This window comes from Chroicocephalus ridibundus, chromosome 4 (assembly GCF_963924245.1).
Source record: "Chroicocephalus ridibundus chromosome 4, bChrRid1.1, whole genome shotgun sequence".
Classification (NCBI taxonomy): domain Eukaryota; kingdom Metazoa; phylum Chordata; class Aves; order Charadriiformes; family Laridae; genus Chroicocephalus; species Chroicocephalus ridibundus.
The window spans coordinates 17,371,882-17,398,538 of record NC_086287.1 but is presented as its reverse complement, the minus strand read 5'-3'; the positions used below and the strand labels follow the sequence as shown (position 1 = coordinate 17,398,538).

Below are 26,657 nucleotides of genomic sequence, written 5' to 3'. Positions count from 1 at the left end.
AATACAGGAAATAATCATCATCTTGGCCTTGAGAAGCAAGGCAAAAGATACACAGTCACTTCAAATCATGTTTGATACTGTCAGTGCTGTTTAAATTCATCTTCAGAGGCTGCAGCTCTCATGATTGTGCTGATGGGCTGAAAAAATGCTTTACTTCTGTTAGACATGGTCACAATATTACTGTTCCCAAAATAATGAATGCTAAGAGAGTATAACTCCCTGGAGCCCAACTCACGACAAGAATCACTACTTGGATAGGTACTGTCAGCAAATTATCCAAAACTTGGGGAGGGTTAATGGCATGAGAAGTATGGTACAGTCTGGACTCCGCTACTTTTTATGTGACCTTGGGGAAGTTACTTTTTCTTTTTCTTCCAACCTTTCATGTGTCTGATGCATTCAGACTGTGATCTTTTGGGGTCAGGCACTGTCTCTCCTACTTACGCATGAGAGTTTTATAAAAAAGTTCAGCCCTTGGCCACCTTGATTTAATGGGTATGACACAAAAATGAACTGAACTAAGGAAAAAATGTATCAAATGTAGTTCCCATTTATAAATTCACTGTTATGATGTGAAACAAAGCCACTGGGCTCTCAGACTTTCTCTCCTGTATGTCATGATTTGATGTAATTGTTCTACAGCGCCTTCAGTTTTGAGAGACCCACTTCCCTTTTCCCTCCCAGTGACACAGAAACCTCGCTGGCTAGTACAGCCACAAACCATGCTGAACATTAGTGTGAGCAGGAAAATATTTAATGACAGCCAGATCAATTCCTCTTCCCACGACTTAGATAAAAACATGCAAATACATGACCACAGCAAACAGGCCATCAACTAGGCTTTGCAGATTGTGGGAGGAGCAAAAATGGGAGATAAGGATGCATGTTCAACTGAGTAAAACTCTGTCTGGATGACACAGGATTAGAAATTAGGGGCAGAAGGTTCAATTTGCAACAGACCCAGTGTCCCTGTAAAGCCTATTACTTGTTCTCACATATGCTTATAGTAGTCTTTCACTAAAACCAGAAGTACACTTGACACTTAAAAATAGAGAAATGAAAACTCTGTGATGGCTCATAAAGACCAGTGAAGCCCCTGATCTGACTTTACAGTTTACAAGTCAACTTGGCACTGGATCCACTCAAAGAAAATGCCAGCTCTAGACTCCTGCAAACTATTCAATATTTGTCGGTTTTGTTTTAATAGAAAGCTAAAGCTGTCTCCTCTACCTGCAATGCAGTCTGATGCATATTCTGTATTTCTGCACATGGGACTTCACTGTTAAAACACAAGATTTACGGTGGCGACCGCTGCACAGATACAACATCTGAGCAGAGAATTGTGCCCACAGGGTCTTTGTCACATTTCAAAGGGCAGTGGGTAGACATTTGGGAGATATGCTATAAGCTTTTCTTTGTAAGGAAACATTTCTAAGTGCTTAAATGTCTCCAAGCAAGAATCCTTCAGAATTATTAGGAGATTATGCTTTCATGATTCGAGATGCATGTCGTCTGAAACTGGTCAGAAGAATTCTCTCCTTTTCTCCCAGTTAGCAGGGAGAATGTCCTGTCCTTGAGATACAATTATGAGACAACTGTTTATTGGGAATTTCACTCCCTCCAGCCCAAGAGATCATACGCAGACAGAAACACTGTGTACTAGCCCTCATTAGCCGCACGAGAAGCAGGAAAGGCACAGATGTCCCCAAGATTCTAGGAAATCCTGCTCAGGTGTCTGCAAAGCATCAGGATATAATGAATGCTTTTTGCTTAGCTAATTAAAGCAAGCTGCAGTCACTTGTTGTCTAGACAATTACATTTTAACACTTACATAAAGAATAAAATCTTGGCCCCTAAGCTCACTTGGCTCGAGGAAATTTACTTGAAGGTGAATTCAGAAAGCCTTCCAACAACTGCTGCAAACCGTGCAAACCTGATCCCTAAATCTGCTGCTCGGGGGGAACCAACGTTAACTCAGTCAGAGGTGCTTTCACTGCGCTATGAGCCACACCTGCCTCCTCCTTGGAGTCTCTCTGGGTCATGCTAAAAACAGAATTAAACAACCACAAGACTTCAAACCTGTGACATTTATAAAGACAGACAGTGATTCTGCCTTTTCAAGAGACCTGACTCAGAGCTGCATGACCAGAGACATCTCACACCCAATGACAGCCAATACTGCTATGCATGGTATAAAGTTGTAGCACAAAACAGTGTATGACGGGATAATCTCCCCTTACACCACCATAGCCTTTAGGAGCTCAATAACTACAGCAAAACTTGTCTGAAATCATTACAAACCTGTCTTTCACTGGGTCAAAGCAGCTGGATTAACAGCCTTGGAGCCTGCTGCGGTGGGCTCCTGAACTGCTGTGCTGCTTCCTTCAGGCACTACCTCCCCCATGTCTGAGCTGCGTCCAGCTATGCTGAATTTGCTAACCTTGCCTGTAAAGGGAAACACGGCCACAGGGATGGTGAACGCTAAGACAGGCTTAAGAATGGATGAGAAAGAAGCAGTAGCATAAGTCCCTCACTGCCTGCGTAAGACATTCTGGGCACGGGAAAACAAATATCTGTGCTGCCGTGTCCCAAAACCCCTGATGTACCAGCTGTGTGATGGATAGCACAGCACCCCGAGATGGTTGTAAAATGACCAAGCTTTATGAAGAGAGAGAAAATTTTACTAAAACCAATCCATGGACAAGTTTTCAGGTGTGCCTGACCTGGGACTTCTGTTTTCAGAAATTTGACGCTGTACCCCAGTTACTTTTTTAAGGAGGCAAACTGATTGCTTTTGTCTGCTGGCTTTGCTTCTTGTTGTGCTGATAAAGATGCACCATCACAGATCCTAAACAGCAGTTTGCTTGTAGGTGATCATCAGGTCTACAGAATGAAAAGCATCGCATTTCTGTGTTTAAAGTTCCCGCCTTTTCACAGGAAAGGTGGGATTTAAAGTCCCAGGAGTGAATACCATAGGTCCCCATGCTGCTGATTGATAGCAACGTACAGTTCCTCCAGGTTTAACCTAAGTGACTTGAAGTAAAACGATTTCACATTTTGCCATGAATCTGTCTTAATAGTTTTGATTGTACCTCGTGGCATGTATAAAATTCAGTAAATCTGTGCCATCAGCTCTAAAGATCCCTAAGACACAGCAGGGCCTTACATCGCTAAGACCCACCAAGAGCATTTAATGATGTCCTTCTATTGACCCACCTTTTACAGCCTGGCACAAAACTAAGAGAAGCCATTTGTCATCACAGCAAGTCTTTCAAGGACACTGGGATAATGCTTGTGCAGGATATCAGAATCTGGCCCTCTCTCTCTGCAGCAACACATGAACCACATTAACCAGAGATGAGACTTTGTACAATGAGAGGGTAGGGAATTGGTGTCCTTTATAAAATTAAAAAAACCCACTGGAATATTCTGACAAGAAAGCAAGGGATGTTTTCCATATATTGGTTCTCATAATTAAAACAAGGGAAGACTGTTAATCTGCCAAAAACTTTTGTCGGGGCATGCAGCAGCACTTGCATGGGTAGGAAACTGTTGTCCTTTAGTTCTCTAACTAAATCTGTCCTTTCCAGGACGGAGTGATGACCTTGCCAGCTGATGATGAGCTGTGCTGTACTCAGAGAAATACTCTTTATCCCAGTTAAGTTTCTATTCTCTTTCATCTCCGTCATGTAGCTCTGGACATCCACCGCCAATTGTCAGCAGTTATGACAATACTCTTATACTTCTGCTAGCCTTTGTGAGAGAGCGTACAGAGTCCTCACAATAGTGCTATTCTCATCCAGTGTCTTTTTCGTGACTTCATTTCCAAGAGGAACAAAATCACTTCACAGATAAACAGTCTGTGATCGACTCTGATGTGGGGGATGCCAGCCCATCAGCATGCCGTGCCTTGGATAACAGCAAGAGGAATATCCTGTTGTTTAACACAAACAATCCTTGCTGCACAGGACGAACACAAAAAAATACGTAATGAGAGACAAATAGACAGAATAATTCCAAATGAGAAACATTTAAATAAAATCATTCTCAAGCTGTGGCCTGCAAGTTAACAGCAGTGACAGCTTACAAGTCACTCTTTTTTCTTCTTTGCATCCAAATGAGGGGAAGACGAAATCAGATGGGAATTTGAAGGCAGAACAAAAGTAGCTGGGGTCACAAGTTACGTTTCACAAAAGCAAAAATAGTCTTCGCATGGGAGACATGTCCTTGCTCACATGTAACTTCCCCAGTATCTTTTCCACGTATAATTGCGACAGATCTGTATCACTGCAGAAATAAAAGAAATGAAACAAAAGTTCCCGAAGTAGTATAAACACTATGGAAAAGCTGGCTTAACATTAGAAGTGAAGAGCTCCTTATTACTGATGTGAATATTCACAGATATCTCAACCACATTTAAACAATTTTGTTTTCAATTTACTATAAGCAGTTCTTTTTAAAAACTTTTTTATTTTGTTGTGAATTAACAGCTCATCCAAAGGACAGTAGAGTCAGTGAAACAATTCTTACTGACAAACAAGCTTTGCATTAGGAAAGATTACCCTTCAATTAATATGCTACTTTACAGCAAGTTGAATAATCTCCACCTAAAACTTTTTAGTTTGCCAAAAAAACCCAAAAATCCCTCTTATTTCAACAATGTTACAAAGACACAGCAACTGTGTTTACAACACTGAAATAGCCTGATGATTAGTGCAAATTGAAAAGCCTGTAGAAATAAATAGCTGACATGACAGCAATATCTGGGGAAAATCATCGCTGAAATTCAGCTATCCAAGCAACTCCAAATATCAAGTTATATTACTGTTTAGTGGAATGCTTTTCTCCATTGCGTCAGATTATAGAAATTAAAGAAAAAGTCACAGACCTCATGGGATTTCTATTTGATCATTTAAGTGTGCCTTTCATGGGAAGAATGCTCTGCAAATTTAGAATATTTAAAGAACATTTTAGGCGAGATGGGAAGTTGTGCACCCAGAAAAATGCCGTTTCACATGACTGATACAGTTGTACTGCTAAGGAGAAATCTGAAGCAAAGCTTTGCTTTCCCCTCTAGCTGTAGGCACAGCTTTTGCTCCTAGACTAAGATTAAACAAACGAAGAAGGTGAGAAAAGAAAAACAATTGGACTTTCAGCTTAAAATATGCTTTGCTAAATTGTTTAATAAATCATGTCAATTTTAGCACCTCCATTTACCCTCATCTCTCCCATCCGAAACACTAGAGTAAGGAATTATGATCACCAGTGACCCAAGGTGACACGATAGGACTGCTGTGGCTTATCCAAAATTATAAATTTTGAGACTTCATTTCTGGAAGCGAACAGTTACTACTGTGTACATTCCCCTCTGTGAGGCACCTGGGAGTTTCAGGGCTTTGATGCACCTACAGAAATTAGGGATGCTCCATGTTTCCCACCTCACCGTGCAAAATCCCTCCCCTCTTTTATGTGATTTTCCCAGGATACTCCAGGCTACATCTCTGCTCACTGTGGACAACTGTGATTACCCTAAAATGCTGCACATGGAATTGAAGAAGCAAGGTGTACCTGAGCCAGGGCACAGGAACTGAGTGCAAGACTTGGCAGAGAAAACTAGCTCCAAAATAATTCCATCCACAACATCGACAGCATAAAGTATGGTAACGAAAAACCATCAAGGGCCCAGGTAAGCATAACACCACCCGTAAGGGCCAAATTCTCCTATAACGCTGTGCTTAGCACACACAGGGGCCGTTTCGCTCCTGAGCCTCTCTGAGGTGATTCCTGCAACGTCTGGATCTCTCTGACAACTGATTCTTCGGTCTGCTGGCTAAGGGAGAACAGAGGGAAAGGCACCCTTGTAGGTTGCCAGAGTTGTGAATGATCTTTTATCATAGTCCCAAACGTAACCATGGCTGGAATTAACTCAGAGGTGAAAGAGCACGATTCATGAGACTAGAAGGATGAGCATAAGACAGCATAGGAGTTGTAGCTTAAATCTCAAGTGATCAGTATGAGCTGTTTCAAACTACTTCGCAGCTAAAATAAATTTCTAGCAGCCACTTAGATTCACATTTCAGATTACAAATCACAGATAAAGACTTGAACAATTCAGGCATGTGGAAAAACTCATGCACGATGAACCAAGCAATCTAAGCTTTGCCCTCCCATACGTCATATAACTGTGCACACAACAGCCACGCTCCTACAATGTGATAATTATAAGACTTCATTGTGACATTACTGGAGGACTGAAAAGAGTAAAGTACCACTGAGCACCAGCTTCAAGATTTTTCTGACTGTCCCTTAAAATACACTTCAATTCTTTGAGGCTCTGCATCCATATCACGCCAGCGGCTCCCCAGCCAGCAGAATAAATTGGTAGCATAGGAAGGGAAGAAAGAGAAAATGCAACACTGCATACTGCAATAAAAGGTACTTTAAGTACTACAATAAAAGGCCCTTAACAGTGCTGAATGAGGCACAAAATGAGAGAAGGGTATCTCCTGTCACTATCAGGCGCGTGCTAACTGTACTACCTGGCTGCAGAGATGAGCTTCAGGCTTAGAGACACTTCTGTCATATTTTCACACCCCACTATGAGCACTGCTGCCGGAAAACAAGGCTAAAGTGTTTTTAAAAAGAGAGAAACTAATATGAGAAACAGTCTGAAATAAATAAGCTAATGATTTTATTTTTCCTTGAAAAGGGAGATGAAAGAGACTCCACTTAAAAAATGAAATAGGAGAAAATACGCTGCAGGGAAAGTTAGCAATGTCATACGTAACTGAACTGTGCCTTAAATTTGTTTTAATAAAATCTGGGGTGAGAAGCCACATCTGAAATCAGAAATATATATTGCTAAGAACCACACAAACACACTGAAAGGAAATGTTCCAGCATCAAATATTTTACTGTCCGTACAGATAGTACAATCGGGATGTGTTCACACCTCAGATATAGACTGGGAGTCCATTTATGAGCACAGGGTAGTGTGGTTGCAGTTAAATGGCTTCAGAGCTCATGAAGACGTGAAACAGAAAGGCAATTAATCTGCCTGGGGAAATGCAGGGACTCCAAGTCAGAGCTGGGAATTCAAGGTCCCCTAAGCCCCAGTCCAGGGATTGAGTCACTGCACTGACTTTCTTTCTCAGTACTGGGTGAAAAGAGTCAGTGTGGTATGGTACATCAAAATAGTGCTGCTGAAGGAACACTGATTTCCAACAAGGTTTGTTATAACCACTGTGCCAAAAGAAGGGTAAGTATTAGTGGCACGGATCTGCTACCTAGAATATTTACTTTTGAATCCATTAATTAAATCTGCACACCCTACAGTTTGGTTTCTAAAAATTATCTCCCTCCTGCTATCAGGAATCTAAACATGACCCAATTAGCACACACTCCTTCCTTTGGTTCAAGTAGGTGGAACCGCTATTTATTTTTAAACTGAAATACTGTGACAGATCCCTACTTACAGTTCTGGACGCCAGACAGGAAGGTTTCATTTTATAGCCTTAGAGCTAAGTGAATATGAAAAATGAAATAGTAAGCAAACTGACTACCAGAGAAGAACAAGTCAGTGTACAACACAGCGAGACAAAGCAGAGTGAAGTGAGAATGACAGGCGCTACAGCACAGGTCCAGTGAGGCGGAAAAGTCTCTGAATCAAATATCATGTGCCTAAGCAGAACACTCAGGCAGGAAATAGGCCTAGCTCTGGCCCATTCAGTACCCAAAGCAATTGCCTGCGACACTGCAAGTGAGCAGGCAAGTTGAAGTTTGGCGTTTTGGGGTCCTTGCATCTCTTTTTAGTCCATTGATGTTTCAGAGCAATTTTGACTATTCTAAAGTCAAAGTCTTGGGTTGGTGAAAGCAAAACTCGTGTCCAGGTTCAGGCCCCCATTTGTTTTGAATCACAAATCTGATGCAGTTGTTTTGCCCTGTGCATTTTCTCTTATCTCTCCTTAACAACTGTGCTTGACACTGTCAAGGAGAGACCCACCAATGCCTCCCCAGGTGCACACAAAGCATGGCAGAAATCTAGGTGGGCACCCAAATGCTCCAAGGGTGCTTCTCCTTTCAAAAACACACCTGTAGGTGACTAAACAGCAAGGCAGGCCGTGAGGCTGGGAAAGCACAGCTGAGCCATGCTCTTACCCAGATACCTCTCATAAATACATTCCTACTCTTGCGCTCATCCTGTAACTCAGAAATCAAAGTCCCTTTTGGACAGCATTTCAGTGCTCTGAGTTGTCCTGTCCAGAAGAAGTCCTTCTTCTTTACATTGCTAAGTCATTGGGAATGTAACATCACTCCTTGTAAGGCGTGCAAAACATCTGGCTTTAAAACAAAGCCCTGGATGCAGTTAACTGGTTCTTGGGCTTCTCCATTGCCAGGATAAGTAGGAGGCTGGATTTCCATGAGGAAGCTGCCCAAAAAAGCAAAACCAAGGTTGGTTTGCAGCTTGCCAGGTTCCAGCAACAGCAGTGGACGTGTACACGAGCCCTTGTCACATACTCCCAAAGCACCTCTCATCACCATCTCCCTGTGCTGACCTCTGTCAGGGCATCCTGGCAGAACAACCTGCAAGATCCAGGCAAGCACAGCCAAATGTATTGAAGATGCAGAGCCTGTTTTCATATATTATAGGAAATCACTTGTCTGAAGCTGCTTCTTTCATGTTATATTTTCATTTCAGCTGGTGTCATTTACATTTTATAGCTTCACAGTTGAATAAATTTGGTTAAAAAAATATTAACAGGTCTTGCTTCTATTTCTACTTACCCTCCAGAAAGATGTTAGGGAGCTGCAGCCAAAAAAGCCTGTACATGAATCTCAAAGACAGATCTGATTTATAAGGTTGATTCCATCTCAACAGGAAACGAAACCCAGGCACTCAGTAACTCTAAATGTAGAGCCAGGTTCTGAACACCCAGATCCAGAGTCTTTAGTTCCAGTTTTACCTCTCCAAACAGGCTGGATGGAACCCTGTGTTCAGGAAATGTTGGATAGTTTGCGTTCCTCTCCTCTTACACCAATTCCCAGAGCTGTCTCCCAGGATCTCAACTCGCAGTTTTGGATGCTATGCACTACACTAAATATTACAGCTTTCTCTTCCAAGACAATTAAGGTTTATGATTGCCTTGCTGATCAGGAACAGCAGGAGACACCTCTACTGACAAAATCAACCTTTCAACCATAATTATTCATACAATTACACTGCCAAATGAGGCCCAAATAAACAGGGTTCTTCTGCGGTAGGTGCTATCAAGTCAGAGGGAAGTGTGGGCTTCTCTGTCATCCCAACCATGCAAAAATACCCATTTTCTTTCTTTCAAAACATGCACACACAGTTCCTGCAGGAACAGAGGGAGGGGCTTTTTCAGTGACTTTAAAAAAAAGAGAGTAAGAATGATTAATAACAGCTTGAGAAGAAATGAAAGCGAGACTAGGGATGGATCCCTATCCCACAGTACCTTACTAATGGAGTTTGGAGTCTGTGGTATCTCATCCTTCAGTGCTGACGGGCTGTTTCCTTCCACGTCTTTTCCTGCAACAAATAAATGTGATTCAGAAACAGAGAAATTCTGCACAAAACCACGTCTACTTATGGCTTTAGAAGGGCTACTGCTGACAGCAAGCAAGAGAAGCTGTCATGAGCAGGAGCAAGCACACCAGGATCACAGAGAGGGATCTTGCAGAGCTTGAAATAGCCTGCATCCACATGCTTGGGCTAGGCAACAAGTACTGCTTAAAAGTTAGGTCTCAAAACACTGTGGTAAACTAACATGATGGTTGCAAAGTCCAGCATACGAAAGCTGGAAGAAAAACAGAAATAAGTTTGCTTATGCATCCTTAATCAGCTCCCTTCTGTGTCTGCACTATGATGCAGTCTTTAATTACGTTACCACAGCCTGTTCTTTTCTTACATACCCCATGCCTCATCAATGCAAATAATAAACGGAATTCAGTTAATAAGCAGCTATTCAATACATTATCCTCCTTGGTCAGTATCTGGCAACTATACATAGATGTACTTGACAGCATGCTTTGTTTGACAAATAATAACCATGATCATAAAACGCTACAGAAGACAGAACAGCATCTAGACATAATTAGTGAAACAAAATTAAAGAAACCTGCAGAAGGTCAATGTCTTCTGACCAAGTTATTTGTTAAAATAAGAAACATTTTCAATTAACAAGCAGTATTTAAGAACACTATGACATTTTCCAATCATTGTAGAGATATATTTCCACCCCCAAGTATACTAAATTTGCAGTACATTATACCCATTATATACTAGTACGAGTGTGTGTAGTCCTAGTCCATGCAATAAAATGGCATGATAAATTCTGTTCTTTTTGCCAACTGTAATCATGTCCTTACAGTAAAAGAAGGCATGGAGCTTCTATTAAAAAAAGCCAAAAAATAGCATCTGATGAGACTAGCTTTTTAGTGCCAAGACAGTCATTGTTATCCAATTGCAATGTAGTTTTCTTCCCAAAATTGTTAGCAATAAGAGGTTCAGAATACTGGACGCAGTAAAGAACCACCAAGACAGGGAAATATAATCCATTTGTAGCACACTGCAAACATGGGAACTGTTAAAAATATTTTTAAACATTGTGTGGGCCAGTCTTGGAAACACCACCAAATCCAAAACCAGTAAGGGAAAATCCCGATTCTCCTGCAGTCAGCAGAAGTTGTCACGGATGTGTCAGAAGCCATAATGTCTCCTGGAGTTTTCAGAGCAGCCGTTTAAGAAGCCAAGACAAGTCAGCCACAGAAACTTACTGAAGAATAAATATCCTCATGGCCATCTTCTGCACTTCCATCACGGGACTTGTGAGAGAACAAGCATGTCCCATTATAACCAGAACTGCAACTGTACTACAGGGTTTCACTGGTAAAGAGACAGGACAAGAACTGTGCCCTTTTTATGGGCATTAACAGGCAGTTTGGTGTATTCGACTCTTAAATTTAAGAAAAGGCTTTGTGGGACAACTGTTTCTAGAAGGTGTTCAACTTTCCACATGGTGTCTAAGGGTGGATGGGGGTTTCAGAGGTGTTTCTCACCCTGTGGCACAGTTCTGCGCTGTGCCACATGCATGCAGTTGCGCTGACGCAGAAAGCAAACTCTTCCAAGCCTGGGAGAAGAGGGACAGCATGTGCATTGCTCACGTGGGGAACTGAAGCAGAGGAAGGACCTACGTGGTCACATAGGAAGGCGGTGCAACAACAGGGATCCTATATCTTAACCTAGTTTCTTAACTGTCGCTCCTCCCCTTGAAACACTGAGCCCTAGATAACATTCTCAGAAACCTAATGTTCACAGGCAAGAGAAAATCTGAACTGGCCAGATATTTGCCAGTCGCCTTGTGCTACCATAACAAGTGGGGTGGCCATCTGCGCTGCTGTGCATGGATTAGGACCTGTATCTTCGTACTTTTTCTTTCTCTGATGGCGCTTCCCTCTCTGTAGCCCCCACTCTCCCCGACAGAGACAGAGGAGGTTGGAACAAGCTCACAAAACCATGTAGCTGTTGCACTTGTTTCCCATGAAGAGTTTTTTTCTGTGCATGTATGGGAAAGTAATATATGGCCTAAAAGTTCAAGTGAAGTTAATGGGAATCAGCTGCTGCCTGTTCTGAGGGAACGGCGTCTATTAGCATAACAGAATCCACATCCATTCTTTATTATGTCCCATTTCTTAAAGAAAGCTTAAGTCCAAGCTGGTATCCATACAAAAAGCCTGGATGTGAGAGATTCCTGCCTTCTCTCAGTAATACAGTCAAAAGGGTTTGCACTTGAACAACGAGATTTTCAGTGCTCCTAAGGTTCTGGACCATCCTGCTTACAGGGTATTATGAAAAATGGGAGCACGCAACTGTTCACTCTCACCGTATCATTTACAAGAATTCATAAGATATGTTTATGAAGCAGCATATACTGGTTTCTTACGCCAAACATGCTAAGCCTATTAGCACTTGTGAGGGAAATGCTGTTTTTTTGGAGTAGAGCTATCTTTGCTGTCTGTCTCACGTAGTCTTGCTTGCAGCCATGCGGAGGGTGAGCGCCAGCCCTTGTCTGGAAAGCAAACTTCATTGAAACCATGTGCAAGTTTCTTAAACACCCGCACACAAAGCTAAGTGCACAGAAACCCCAAAAGCGAGAGTCTCACCCAGAGCAAAACAGACATAACTGCCTTGAGAAAATAAATAGGAAACCACATAAAAAACATAAAAGGAGCTTAATATTAACTGCCTATAGAAGCTGAAGTTCTTATCTCCATGATCAAGAAAACGTAATGCCCACAACCAAAACAGAGTTGCATCTCTCCTGACTTAAAAGTGCCGGCTACTAGCAGGGCATGCAAAGAAAGGTCCTCCACAAAGTAGCCCAAAAGTTTTGCACCAAATAGCGAAAAATATTTCAGAAAGGGAATCAATGGTGCTTAGGGAACCCGCCGTCACCACATCAAGAAACACTCCACCTTTGCAGTTACAGAGCTGAATTACTGATACCTTCTTTTATCCCATTACTGTCATGCATAGGAAAACCAAGTATTTTCATCCCTTCCAGAAGAGTAGCTATTCTTTTTCTTTGGTTTTCTGCCAGGCATCAATCCTAGAGGTGCATTTGCTTTTCCCCTTTGTAAAGAATGATACAGCAAGCATGACTGATCAATGGCAACATGAAGAAAAATAACTGGGTTATTGAGGAATTAATGATTAGCTCCACCCAGCATGAACTATTATTTTATAGGCTTTCTGATAAAGCATCTGAGTAACTACAAGAGGAAATACAGGCTCTGATGTGTGGCAAACTATTGCGAATAAAATCCGTTACTGCTGCAAATATCAGCCCCACAGCTCGATGTGTACACCAGACTTAAATTTAGTTCCATGTATCTATCACAGTGAAATTCGCATATTCATGAAAGTGCATCTCTGAGGATGCAGATAGGCTAATCTAAATTTTTATTTAAAGCCACTGTGCGATCTCACAGCCTAGTCAAAAAGAGAGATTCTCTAGAAGTTCTTTTAGCTACTCTCCCAATAAACTTCCCACCCTCTGAAAGAGAAAAGAGAGATTCTCTCCCCTTATTGCTACATGAAAGAAAGACATGGGCAAGGAACATGAATTCATGTCTTTCTGGTTTGTGAACTTTCTATAAAGAGGAAATGTCTTCCTCAGATGTCTTTTAATTACCATAATCATTAGTAATTTTGTATGCAAGCAAGAGGCAAAAAGTCCAAAGTGTTATTTCAGATAGTGCCCTCTGCATTTCCCATATGTTTCTTTTAAAAAAAATCCTCTTGCAGAACTGAATCTCCATAGTGTATCTTGCCTGAGGTGTAAAGTCTGTCACTCCCTTCTCACTGAACTATTTACTTGCACACCTTCATTGTTGGAGGGCTAATCCTAGGTGTTGGTGCTGTGAGAGCATCAGCTCCAGCCACCTCACAACCCACCAAATTTCTGGCAGGAAACCACTGGGCTTTGCTGCCTGCGCTGCCCACAGCACCCACCCAACGCGATCAGCCCAGTGCCCTCATAAGAACAACCTGCTGGGGTCAGGCAGCAAAACACAGAACACTTGAAAAGCCTCAAGAATGGAAAGTTAATGTAAAACAACAGAGAAAAATGGGTGACAGAGAAATATTGGTTGCAGCTTATAGATGTAGACCTATAGCTTATCTATGGTGATAGCAGCATCCTTCAGAGGGAGGGAAGAAGGTGGGGGTAAGCGCACAAGGCTCAGAGGAAAATGAGGCAGAAGCAGCAGCCAAGGAGTGAAAGGAGAGCCTGCCATGGGAAATGGCAACTGAACGTGAAGAATGACAGTTACTTGTTAGGGAAAACATGAGGAAAACAAAGAGACAAAGCAGCTCTGTGGGGACCAGACTGAGAGAGTCGGGGTTGTTCAGCCTGGAGAAGAGAAGGCTCCGGGGAGACCTTATAGTGGCCTTCCAGTACCTGAAGGGGGCCTATAAGAAAGCTGGGGAGGGTCTGTTTGCAAGGGCATGTAGCGATAGGACAAGGGGGAATGGTTTTAAACTAGAGCAGGGTAGGTTTAGATTAGATATTAGGAAGAAGTTCTTTACAATGAGGGTGGTGAAACACTGGAACAGGTTGCCCAGAGAGGTGGTGGAGGCCCCATCCCTGGAGACATTCAAGGCCAGGCTTGATGAGGCTTTGAGCAACCTGATCTAGTTGAAGATGTCCCTGCTTACTGCAGGGGGGCTGGACTAGATGACCTTTAAAGGTGCCTTCCAACCCAACACATTCTATGATTCTATGATATGAAAGAAGTAAAAAAAAGTAAGGATAGACAGAAACCCAGACTCTCTGCAAGAAATCCCCTGACTGAAGCAGTAACATCTGTTTGTTTAAAAGGGATATTCTCTCCTTTACAAACTCTCTGGCCTATGCTCTCTCTTTGCATTACAGAGGGCGACCGCTGTTGCTGATGCCAGTGCTGGAGGTTACTTGGGAGAACTGCACAGCAGAACAAAAGCTCCAGCGTGGCTCGAGGCACTTGTTCTGCTGAGCCCAGCAAAGGCTGTTTGGTCCAACTGACAGCAGGGATGGAAGAGAGACAAGGTGATGGGAGAACGTGAGGAAGCAAAACACTCTTCCAGCTACCTCCTCCACAGTGAAACCCTCAACTTTCCCTGGTTTCTGAAGGATTACAGCACTGAAATACCTCTATGAGGAAGTCAGTAACTTTTTTAACACTAAAAATGTTGGTAAGAACTGAAGAATGGGCAAATCTTGAGCTATGGCTCTCCATCTCCCTGAAACAAGGGGAAGTGACTAGAGCCTGAAAAATCAGCCTTTCAGCTCCCAAGGATAGCAGAAGTGAAACAGCTATTTACTTACCACACATTTGTACGGACTGTACTTATGGGCAGATAGCTGTTCAGAAGTCCCTACAGGTTTAAAATGTATGAGATTTTAGGTGCCCCAATTCAAGTTGTTTTCAATTTGACTAGAAAAAGGTTGTTGAAGCTTCGCGCAACTTCAGTGACAGCCAGAGTTAGTCAGCACTGCTGAAAATATGGTCCCCGTTGCCTTGAAGCAGACACCCACAAATAGAAATACCTGCGAAATCAGAGGCCCTTGAAACCTTTGCACTTAAAGACAATTAGCTCAGGAAACCCAGACCTGGTTTTGCTCTACACCTGCAAAGCCCAGAGAGTCTGCCAGGTGTTACATATATATGAACACTGAAACCTTTTGACAGACGCTGTGTTCTTTCTCTAGATATCAGTGTTTTGAGAGCTCACGAAGGTGCTGTGGGGTTTGATTATTTAGCACTGACACGGCAGCTGCAAATGACAGCTCTACAAACTTGTGACTGTTCCCTGCAGCACTTGTTTACAGACTGGAACGGAAGTATTGTTTGCAGACTGCAATCAAGGAAAGACTTGAATGTTTACTGTGAGCAACAAATTCTGAAACAATAAAATGAGCTCTATTTCCTTCAAAAAGGGTGCTAGGAAATTCAAAGCAAAAAAGACGTAAGAGAACGCTTAAAGCCAATCTGCCACTCACGGCAACCTGTCAAGATTCCTAGTACTTGTAGTGCTTGTAGATATTTACAGAACGTTAACCACAGAAAGTCTGCTCTTGTAATATTTATCCTGGGCTCTAAATCCGAACAGGGAAACCTGCCATTAAACATCTGCAAATGGGACCAGTAAATCTTAAACAAGTCCAACACTTAGGGTGAAACACATAAAGCGCCTCAAAGTGGAAGCACCTGAAAATAGTAGTCACTTTTGAAATGTGAGGCTATGCAGTGTTCAAAAGGTTACAAACCCCAACTCTGGTGCCCTCTGTTCTCACTCAACACCACGGCAATGAAAGACAATAGTATCATGAAAGCAGCACTGTCTGGAATCCAGTAATACCTGTGCTGCAATAGCTTCTCTCTCTCTTTCACGTTAACTTGTTTCTCTTTCTTTCCTGGCAGCCTGCTAAAATACCTACTTGCAGTCAAGCACCTGAGCCATGCTACTTTCTGCACTGACGCACCAGAAACCAACCTGGGCTGAGTGGGTAGATGTCATTGTCGGCCCCAAAGAACAGATTGCGTGTCAGCTTGCGAGGATCAACCTTCTGAGGGGTGGACGAGGCCGGACAAAGGGAGAACCTGCGACGAAGAAAGTTCTCCTCCTTCATGGCATGAGCTGTGGGGGTTTTCTGAAAAAGAAAGATAGAAATAACAGTTCATTTCGTGACACAGGAAATCAAAGTTTCACACCCAGATGACTCTGCTGCTTCAAAGACACCTAATCCTATGTAGTGTGCCAGATCTTTTTATAGAACGCTAGAAGGCTATGCAGAAAAAGAAAGTTATATTAGTTTGAAGCTACAATTACTGATTTGCTGACTCTCAGTATTTGCAAACTGCAGGGAAGCAGGACAGTGCTCTTGGTGAATCCAGGCGGTATAACACCCTCCTACCTACAAAGATCTATCTAGGACAATAGCTACTTACTGGGTCTATCCACTGCACAGCAGCTAAAATTCACTTTTTTTTTTTAATGGTTTTTTTCATAAATGTAACTCCATTGGTGTCAGCAGAGTTACACCATCTCTGCAAAAATTAACATTTAATCTGAGCTGTACGGAAGGAGACCAGCTGCACTGGCTGCAGAGAGCAGCCAGCGGAGATAATGCCACTGTCACTCCTGCCCTTATTTCCAATTACAGCACATATAAATAATTTCAGTTTTCTTTAAAATGGCATTTAGATCAGCTTTGCAGTTTGATCAATAAGATAAACCTTGCTGCTCTGTGAGGGTAAAGGATAGCATTTGTCTCCCCAGAAGCCTCCCTGCATCCCCGTACAAGAGCCTGGTGGTACTGTGCTCTTTACCACCACTTGGCTAACACATTAGACTATCCTGGCTAGAATTAAGGGTTTCTTTCATACTCATCCAACAAGCAGTTCTTTCTTACCCATTACAAACAGACATTATGACTGTCTCTTTCCTGAGTTACAAGCTTTGTTCTCTCTCCATGTGCAGCCAGAGGCAGGGTTCTTGCTAGCAGTAGGAAGCATTAACCCAGCCTTTGAGTGGGCATCACAGAGCACGAGGTCCGCTGCTTCTCCAGGGGACAGTTACTGTGGTAAGAAAACCCCTTTAGGATGGTACACGTTTCCTGAAAAGAGCCTCCAAGTTTTCCCATCTCTTTTAGGCTACTGGGAAAGCAAAGGGGAAAAAGTTGCCCAGAGTCACAGTGCAGTTCGGGAGGGCAGGACCAGCATGTATATAAGGTCACCTGTGTGGCACTAGGTGGGAAATGAGCTGATTAAGAGCTAGAACATCCTGCCTTGCCCTTCCCGCTCCCACTGCTACCCCAGTGCTTGCGCTGGCCCAAATGCCCCAATTTAATGGAGAACCCTCAGTGGCCTCTTGGAGTTCAGCCTTCATAGCTGAGACACCACATAGGGGGATGCCACAAACGTGTCCCAGTGTGAGAAACTCCCCTCCTGTGTTTTATCTGAGTTCTGTCCCTCTAGTCCCCACCTAATCCCCGTAGAAGGCAGTTCCAATGTTTCAGGTTTTGCATTTTTTTAAATTTATTTGCACAGCAGGCAGCATCAACTTTATAAATTAACGGTGATTTACAAGGCGAGAGAATCTGCTCCTTCTTTCCCACAAGAGATGGCCTCAGTGCCCAAGAGCTTAATTTGAATTAAACCAGTCTGGACTCCAACAATGAGCACGGGTTACCACTTTGAGCAGCAGGTCTTTCTGAACCCAGGTCACCATGCTGGGATGGGTGAGCCATCAGATATGAGGGTCTGTAACACCCAAAAAGGGGCTAACGGATGGCAGCTGGGGTTAGCCTGAAAATGGGACTCCCCTAGGCCACACAACTGCAATTTGAAGGGGATGCATGTCCCCTGCTGGGCCCGCATCATCCACAGAGGATGAATTCAGGTCTGTGCAATACTCTGAGGACACAGTATTCCCTAAAAGTCCTACATGTTATCATGTCACACCCTCTGTGAAGTGTCTGTAAGGCACTACAGATTCAGCAGCAGCATTTCACCATAACCACTTCACACAACTCTCGATGAAAGGCTTTGCATTTGAACGCCAGGACACCACGCGCTGGACGGGGCTGCCAGGGACTGACCCCTCACACAGCACCTCACACGGGGTTGTGTTTCAGGCCGATGATGTGTGATGACAAGCCAGGTGAAATGAAGTGGCTGCAGCGCTTTCCACTCGCCACTGCCCTGTCTCCTGTCAGTTCAACTGCTCAGCAAAACCACCCTGCAAACATACGTCCAGGCTCAAAAAGTCCCCAGGTTCCCATTGCAGCCAACAGCATCTCTGAAGCAGCAGGTAACTTGGCTGCCTAACATTTGGCAATACATATAACCCTTTTTTTTTGCATAGATACTCTCAGTTGCACACAGCTGGATGGGGAGAAGATGCAAAATTAAAGCTAACTTTAAAAAAAAAAGAAAAGAGAGAGAGGACAAAATGCAGCTAGTTACGTGTCTGAAAGCAAAATACTTAAAAATAATCCAGGTCTAAATAGCTGGGCTTGGAATGCTAGCACTGAGCTATTTTCTGCCCTTGTTCCCAGAAAGGCCATCTCAACTCTCCGCCTCTGGAACTGCTCGTAAGCGGCTCAGAGGAAAAGCAGATCTGTGAGGTACTCTCCCCGAAAAGTAGCGATCCAGTGAGGCCAAGCAGACGGTGCAGGAAGGCATTCAGAAATCCCAGGTCCATCCAGAGGAAAGCAGGCTGGGGAACAAGTTCCAAAGACAAAACATCCGTCCATCCAGCTCCTATGCCCTGCTCTCATGGTAGAGACTCTTCTTGATGGGGTAACAAGAAGGCTGCATTCGGCATCATTTTGTCTCAGCAGTACCACGAGTCACAACAGTGGAGAATTGCCAGCCAGCTCACACTGATATTGGTGGCAAAAGCCCTCCAGACACCAGAGCAAGAGCAGGCTGTATACCAGGTCAGACATCCCAGAACACAATTTCTTTCAAGTGCTGCTATATTTACGAAGCAGAGAGACTGATGCTCTAATGTTTCCCTCCCCTATTTCACACTATTCAACCATGGGATAATTGACAGAATTATGGTGCTGATGCTCTCTCATTCCCACACTTATTTAAGCCACGGGTTTGACAGCAAGAAATCTGGATACCTGGTTCAACTGGGAAAAGCCACTAGGCGATAACAAAGGAACAGACTTCTCTCAAGTCCATAATTTGCTTTGGCTCTTCTCTTACATATCTTAATACAAACTTGTGTCAGCAGCTCATCGCTTTTTGACCACAAAGATCAATTTGAGTAAGTTCCTCTTAACCGGGTCCTTTTTTGTCAGAAGACCTCCTGCGACCAAAGCTCCCCAAGAAGCAGCAGTGGCGATGTGTCTGTCTGACACACACACACAACTATGCAAAATGCCATGTCACCAACATCCCGGTCTGGTTTTCAAAGATACATCTAACATTGTATTGCTCCAGCCCACGGGCGCAGATCCTTCCTACATTTGACTCTCATCCAGGCTCTTATGCCGTCCACGTTTTCACAGGCTTTACTCCAACTAGAAGCAGACAGCAGCAGAGCCTCTTGTTCAGTGCGCTATATTGTGTGCACGCACTTCAACTTGTTTTTCCTTTATTTTGGGTAAAAGACAAGAATTGTTGGCCTGCAGTTCATTCCCTGAGATTGCACCATTTTAAGATTACCATGACATTTTTTCAGAGAAAGGCTGAGACGGACAGACTCGGCCTACGTGATTTTACCTCATTATGCAGTGCAAAGTGCAGCACAAAATCACAGAAAAAGGACTTTTTTTGTATTTTGGGTTTTTTTTATACATCAGACACTTTTTTCCTTGGTGAGAGAAAATGTAGTTCACACTATTAAAATTGTAAAATACACCTGAAATATTTGGCTTGGTTTCTGAAGGACATCTCTGTGTGTGTCTGCATCTGTATCTATCCTGTTTTACCCTCCCGCCCTCCTAATACGTTTTTTACCATTGGCAAAAATCAAGGAAATCCGACAGGTGTTATAAAACTTGAAAACATTAGCTTCTTAAAAGTTACATGAAAATCAATGGCTAAAGAAAGGAGGGAAACTGTATCATTGTCCTCTGAATATGAACACATCTATTACCAAGCATAAGTGAATGCAACATAAACGACAAATCCATAAGAAAATGAGGCTTCCTTAGGTCACTTGCTCAGAGAGCTACTTGTTGCATCTGTCCATAAGGGTCTGCCTGCCCAAGGTGGCTTCAAATTACATAAAGCTCATGAGAGCTGTAGAGGATGTTGAACAGTAGATGCCAGGGGCAGTTTTCCAAAGGGATGTAAAAGGATGGTGGGAGGTGTGTTCAGTGTTTTTCACAACAGCGTTCTCTAGACACTTAAATAATCCAGCCTCTGCCCAGAATCACCTGTGCAAGACAGGAGGGTGTAAAGGGTTCCAAGCATATAGCCTTGTACTAAATCTACTTTTACACTATTAATGCGTGATTATCTAGAAAACATGTAAAAATTCACTGGTGATGAAGTAGCTGATAAGAAATAAGCAAACGTAGAAAATACCCCTCTAGACAGGAGTGCTTTTGAGCCTCAAATCTTGCATGGCTGATTTGAGGACAACATTGTTGTTCCAAAACCCAAACCTACTTCTAAATCAGTATTGTGGAGGTTGCTTCAGGATATGGCAGATGCTTCACAGAAACCAGTTCTTCAGGGGGTCAGGGAATAGAGAGAAGGTAAAACTCAAAACTGGGCCAGAATTGAGTTTGGCCAAAAATTGTCATTATGTTACCAAACTACTTCCATAACGCAAGGCAACAAATTTCACTCACTGCTCCTGCGTTTCCTCCAAATCTGGCAGATGAGATGGAGAATTGCCTAAGAAAGACACTATGTCTTGATTGAAGACATCAACTGATGCAGAATCCATAAGCTCTCTTAGGAAACTAACCTCATTGTGAAAAATCTGCACTTCAGCTCTTGCATGAATTTATCTGGGTGTTAGCTCTTGGTAGATTAAAGCACCCTGAAGTTTGCAGCTCAGGTCATTTCTGGCCTTCTGTTCTGTGCTCTTGATCATAAAAATGAAGGAAAAGTAATACAGAGAGTATTGACAGAGCCACTAAACACGGTATTTTTCAGGATTGCCCCTTTTATGTTGACAGGTCTCTAAGCAGTAATGGGCTATTAAATGCGGGCTGTTCGCTGGAGCTTAAATGGGAATAAATAATTCAGCAGCAAGAAATAAACTTTTTGCTATCCCTGTCTTTGAGACCACTTTATCTTTTTTAAAAATGAAAAATATAGCAGACGAAAAGTCTGTGTCAAACCCCCATGAAACACAGGAAAATGAAAGCCGTGAATTTAACAGGGTGCAATTGCCTAAGGGGACATTCACTCCCAGGTGGCTCCAGGAACAGCCAACGAAAGAGCAATGGGACAAGAATAAAAGTTATTTTATCAGCAAGCCTTGTGGCTGTCTTTAAAGCAAATGGGAACTGCCAGTGCTCTCCTCTTCTGGCACCAGACCCATTTTGGGTGAAGGCAGTGACTAATACATTTACAGATGATCAGTGTTGGTGCAGAGATGCCTTTCGCAAGCTGCTCTGCATTTTGAGCCTTTTGTGCTTTCTGGGAAGATAGTGGCAGCTTTCAGAATCGGGCCCGAGGCTTTTGGGGATGGAATTTTCCTGGATCCATCTTCAGATTTTCTAAGTTCCTGATATATAATTGCTACACAGCTAAACACTGTGATGACATTATGCTGCCCCTACTCTCTGCAAACTGGTGGTTAGGTTGGTTTGCTTACTCTCATTTCCAGCATTTTAAAATAGATTGGAAATATGCACATCTCTATAAATAGTTAATTAGGGGTTTCATATAGTCAAGATGGCTGTGCTAGCTTGAGGGGGGGGAGGGGGGAGGCACTCTTAATTTATTCAAGGCTTGTTTCAAACAACGTTTTCTTTTTCTGGTCACTAAGTATTTCCCAGAAATCAAATTAAACCATATTTTATATTCACAGAAGTCATTCACTCCAGAATCTGCATCAATAAGGAAAATTAAAGCTAAAGGTACTGACATTTCCTGATTCGATTAACCCTGAGGAGGTAAAAATTTCATGAATGAAAAGAGAAGGCAAATTGTTAGCAGATACATTTCTAGCAATTACAGTCCTAAGTATTCACAAGGAAAAGCAGCAGCACAGACCCTCAACAAGTGTAAGTTATTCGTTCAGTGGTGCACTGGTGATTTACAGCAGCTGACGAACTACAATCAGTTCAGAAAGCCTGTGAAATCTGTTTCTGGAAGCTACTCCTGAAACACTTATTTATAAGATAGGTAATTGGACAGCCAGCCCCCTTCCAACAGTTAAATACAACCTGATACAGTGAAAAGAGACTGTACGGGCAATTTTTTTCTCTACCCAATCCATGGTTTTTGCTTAGGGATTTGGCAAAACACACTTATTACAGCTGACACTGAATGTTTTGGGCTGTCATGCTGTTAGCTGAAGCACTGAAGCTTCACAATAAGTGTCAGCTATTCCCCAGAATTATTGGGGTCAGCTATTTCTCTGTGTTGCTGTCAAGGGGACCTTTCCTCTCCAATGGTGCTCCCCGGCATGTTCCTCCGAGACCATGTGTTGTTCTGCTGGATGCCAAACCAGCCCCAGCAGCTTGATGGAGCTCCCCCCGCTCTTTCAATCCCTCATGTGCTCCAGGTGAATACACTGAAATGCCGGTACTGCAGGAGTGCTCTGATTTTAAGGACTACCACACCCTCTGCTGCTTGCCATATTACTCAGCTTGACAGTCAGTCCAGGGTGGAAAACAAAATAACACAGGTTGCTGAAGACACCCATCTGCAACAAAGGAATCAAGTTACAGAAAGCTAAAGCTACCGACAACTTTAAGATTATATGCAAGAGGAAGGACTTCGCTTCTTCAGGAAGCTCAGGAGTGTGGCTAGCTCACCCCTACAACCTAACTCGAAGCTCACATGCCCTGCAGAGTCCTTAAAGCTGCCTCTCTCGTGCTGTTCTTGTGGAAGATGCCTACCACGGCCAACCTCTAACAATCTACTCTTGCTCCCTCCGAGAACAGAAGAACAACCTCCTTCTATCGCCTCCTGCTTCTCTGCCTGCCTTTTCCTGCACCGGGCAGTGAAAATTATGTTGTGATCGGGAGAAAAAACTATTTCCTCCCTTAATTCTCTGTAAGATGTCTTGATTAATGTTTCCTTTGTATACTCCAGAACATTTGCAGCTTTAGGCACACTAGCATTTACACGCATAATCTTCTCACAACTAATCTGTCTCTACAGTAAGCATTATGTACAAAGACCACAAACAGGGCAACTACAGGCAAAACCAGGCACTGAAAGCCCACACTGAGAAAAAACCATCTCAGATAATTTGTTTTGGGGAGCCCTATTTAATTTGGGACTAAGAAATTTGAAGGTGGGGTCACAAAGGGCAAAATATTTTTATTTGACAAGTAGGAAAATGTCATCTTCAGAATCACCTCCAGTTTGGATAAACATCTCCTGTGAGCAAACACCAGCCCATCACTAAAACCATGTTGTGTTTGGGAAAGGGATCACTGCAACCTTACAGCTTAGAAATGGGTATTGCAGTAAGTATTAAATACACAATCCTCGTCGTTTTTTGTCTTAAAACACTTGCAATTCACTCTGTAAACATTATGCTAGAGATTTCTTCTGACTAAGACTATTGAGTGGGTCATTGAAATGAATGCTTAATGATTTTTACATCCACCTTCTCTGCCCTTTAAACTGTAAATTAATTGTTATGCAGAAGGCTATTAATTTAACAAAGCATATTAAATTTCCCACTAGCACTGAGGGGCTTCTCCTGACTTAGCAATTTCACTGGTCTTTCCCCTTGCTAACTATAGAGAACATACCTCACTTGCTGTAATTACAACCAGTACATCAACATTAATTATTTCCCCAGTAAGGGCAGGTGCGTGCAGAATTGAAGGTTTTACCCACACTACCAGAAGGATGAGAAAGCCCCCAGCACTCAGTGAAAGACAGGAGCGAGCACCTTTCCTGCAAACCTTTCTCTTAGTCCCTCACTTTATTTTCAGTAAACCATACTTTGCATAATCTCCTTTAGGCCCCAGTTTCTGAAGGCATCTCAACTGAATAAAGCTCAGGCAAAGGTATTTTCTTGAAGCACCAATCTATGCAGGAAGGTAAGGTGCTTGCTTTGAATCCTCTTCAGCCCTTTAATCCCGTGTTCTAATATAGTCAACTGAACGCAACCAAAAGGTAAATCACAGCTGTTAGGCATACATCAAGCATTTGAATGCTTATCCATCTTACTGAATTTTTATTTGAAGTTTACCATTATTTGTTACTGATATCTCTAGTCTGCATTCTTTTAAGCAGGAAAACAAAGCCAAAATTCAGATTAGCAAGGATTCCCCACCAAAACACAATGTGCAACCAAGCACATGTGCAACATAAAGGAAGAAACGTGCCATCCCAGGTAACAATTGATCTCCTGATACAGTTTCGTAACACACTAGCCAAGAAATTCCAGTAAGGATCCACTTTGAAACAAATTCAGGAACCAGATTTGTGCCTCTAAATTTCTGTTTATCTAGAAATATTTATATACTTCTTTAAATTAAAGTTTTGTAGAGATGACATGAGGACTCACGTGGCTATCACAGCTGCTTCTTGTCAGTGAACTCAAGAGGTTGTTGGAGATATATTCACATCAAAATTAAGTTACAAGAGCAACTCAGGCACACATACATCAATTACCTTTGAGCTAGCTAGCTGGAGCAGGGCTAACAGCATGGCCACAGTAGTAAGGCATGCAAGGCAGGCTACAAATACTATCATCTGAGAAATCAGGCGAGAACCACATGGCCAGATCATTCTGAAATCCGTGCTGATGCCTGCTACTGAGCAAGCTTGTCTTCAGGTAAGCAGAAATAAGCCACCATCACACCTCACTTGCAATACAGATGACCCTTAAATCCCTGCTGCTTGTGCTGGAAGTGTGGGCACAGTTCCTGGCCAGCCTGCGGCAGTTTGGCAGCTCATGCCCGAGCCAAAAGGCAACGCTCCTTTTGACTTCCACGTGTCTGAGGCTCAGGCACAGAGACACAGTATGAGGTTAGGCACTAAAACACAGTGTTAAAAGCTTTGTGCTAGTTAGGGAAATAAGCACTCAGTTATGAATTTCAATATGAATAGTATTAGGTAAGAAGAAGATTGGACATATGACTCAAAAAAGTCCACCTGAAAAGTAGATTTGAAGTGCTCTGCTTCCTTTATATTGCTGTTATTAATATTGATAGCTCATCCACTAGTGACAGCTTTTGTTTGAGGGACACTGTGAACACGTCTCCAAGCCTGAGCATTTCTGGGAGCAGGTCTCTGAGTCCCATGAACAGTATTAAGGAGTTGCATAATTGTAAACCACGTCCACCTTTGACACATTGAGCTTTCCAGTAATTATCCATAACTCAGCGCACTTGGGGAACGGATATCCCACAGCCCCCATGCCCTGAAGTTTTTATGCACGCTAATTGTTAGTAATACCCTTTGTTGACCTCCTATACAATCCTTTTAAATTGTAGCTGACTACCTAAAAGAATAGCTTTTTAATAATTCAGTTTTTTTAGTGGTACCTTAGGGACTATAGACTCCAGGCTGCAGTAAGGGTTGCCCTGATGGAGTCACCATGACTGGCCTTGGAAAGAAGGAGCCTGAGCCCTCATGGCACCTGCCATCCCCACAGGAGGGCTCCGATAAGCATGGTCCTTTGCAGGATGAGAGGATTTGGGATAGGCCCAGGGTGGTGGGGGAAATATGGTATCAGGTACACAGAAACACAAATGAGAAATTCACTTAATTGCTTTAGCTAAAGCTCTCAGAGATCTAAAGCCATGACAAGAGGACATCGCTTTGGACAGGTGTGCAGTTACGTCATTCGCAAGCAGGCCACATCTTCAAGGTCAGTTCTCGCCTTGATATTTTTCTTTAAAAAGAACATATTAAAGAGCAACATTACAGCCTCATACTGCTATCTAAATCACATAATGAGATCATATTCCCTTTTAATGGAAGGATCCTACTTCAAGCTTTAATGACATTTAAAAAAAAACCCAGACTACTGCAAGCCTCACATAGAAAGCCTGATGGCTTTCTATGACATCCACCTCTGCCTTTATATAATTAAATCTGCAAAAGATTGTGCCTTGGGGCTACACTCCCACCACACAATTATGAGGAAATACCAAGCTAATTTTAAGACCTGTTTTCATGCCTGATAGTGTCCTCCTGACATTATTCTCTTGTTTGTGAAATATTGCCCCCTTGTAACAAAGTAAAACAAAACCAGACTTACATATCAAGTCCCGTTGAGGCATTTTCAGACTCGGGCTCAAAAGGGAACTTTTCAACACGGCAGTAAGGCAAGGGTAATGGTAGGAAAGGATGTTTACAAGTCAATTTAGCGAGAAAACAAGGGCTGTTCAATTTCACAAAGATGTCCCAGAATCAGTTCCAGATTATTGATGTCACGAGCATCCACCCTCCCAAACATGTGCTCACAAAGAATG

General features: G+C 42.8%; 1 protein-coding gene across 4 annotated transcripts in view; it reads right to left on the bottom strand.

Moving 5' to 3' along the window:
- OSBPL5 (oxysterol binding protein like 5) overlaps positions 1-26,657 on the bottom strand; it is a 183,430-nt gene that overhangs the window by 49,071 nt on the left and 107,702 nt on the right. For all 4 annotated transcript variants that reach the window (XM_063332842.1, XM_063332844.1, XM_063332845.1 and 1 more), the window contains exons 2-3: positions 16,058-16,214; positions 9,477-9,550 (exon numbers count right to left, since the gene is read on the bottom strand). In XM_063332842.1, the coding sequence (XP_063188912.1) occupies positions 9,477-9,550; positions 16,058-16,214 (231 nt within the window). The remainder of the gene's footprint in view (positions 1-9,476; positions 9,551-16,057; positions 16,215-26,657) is intronic.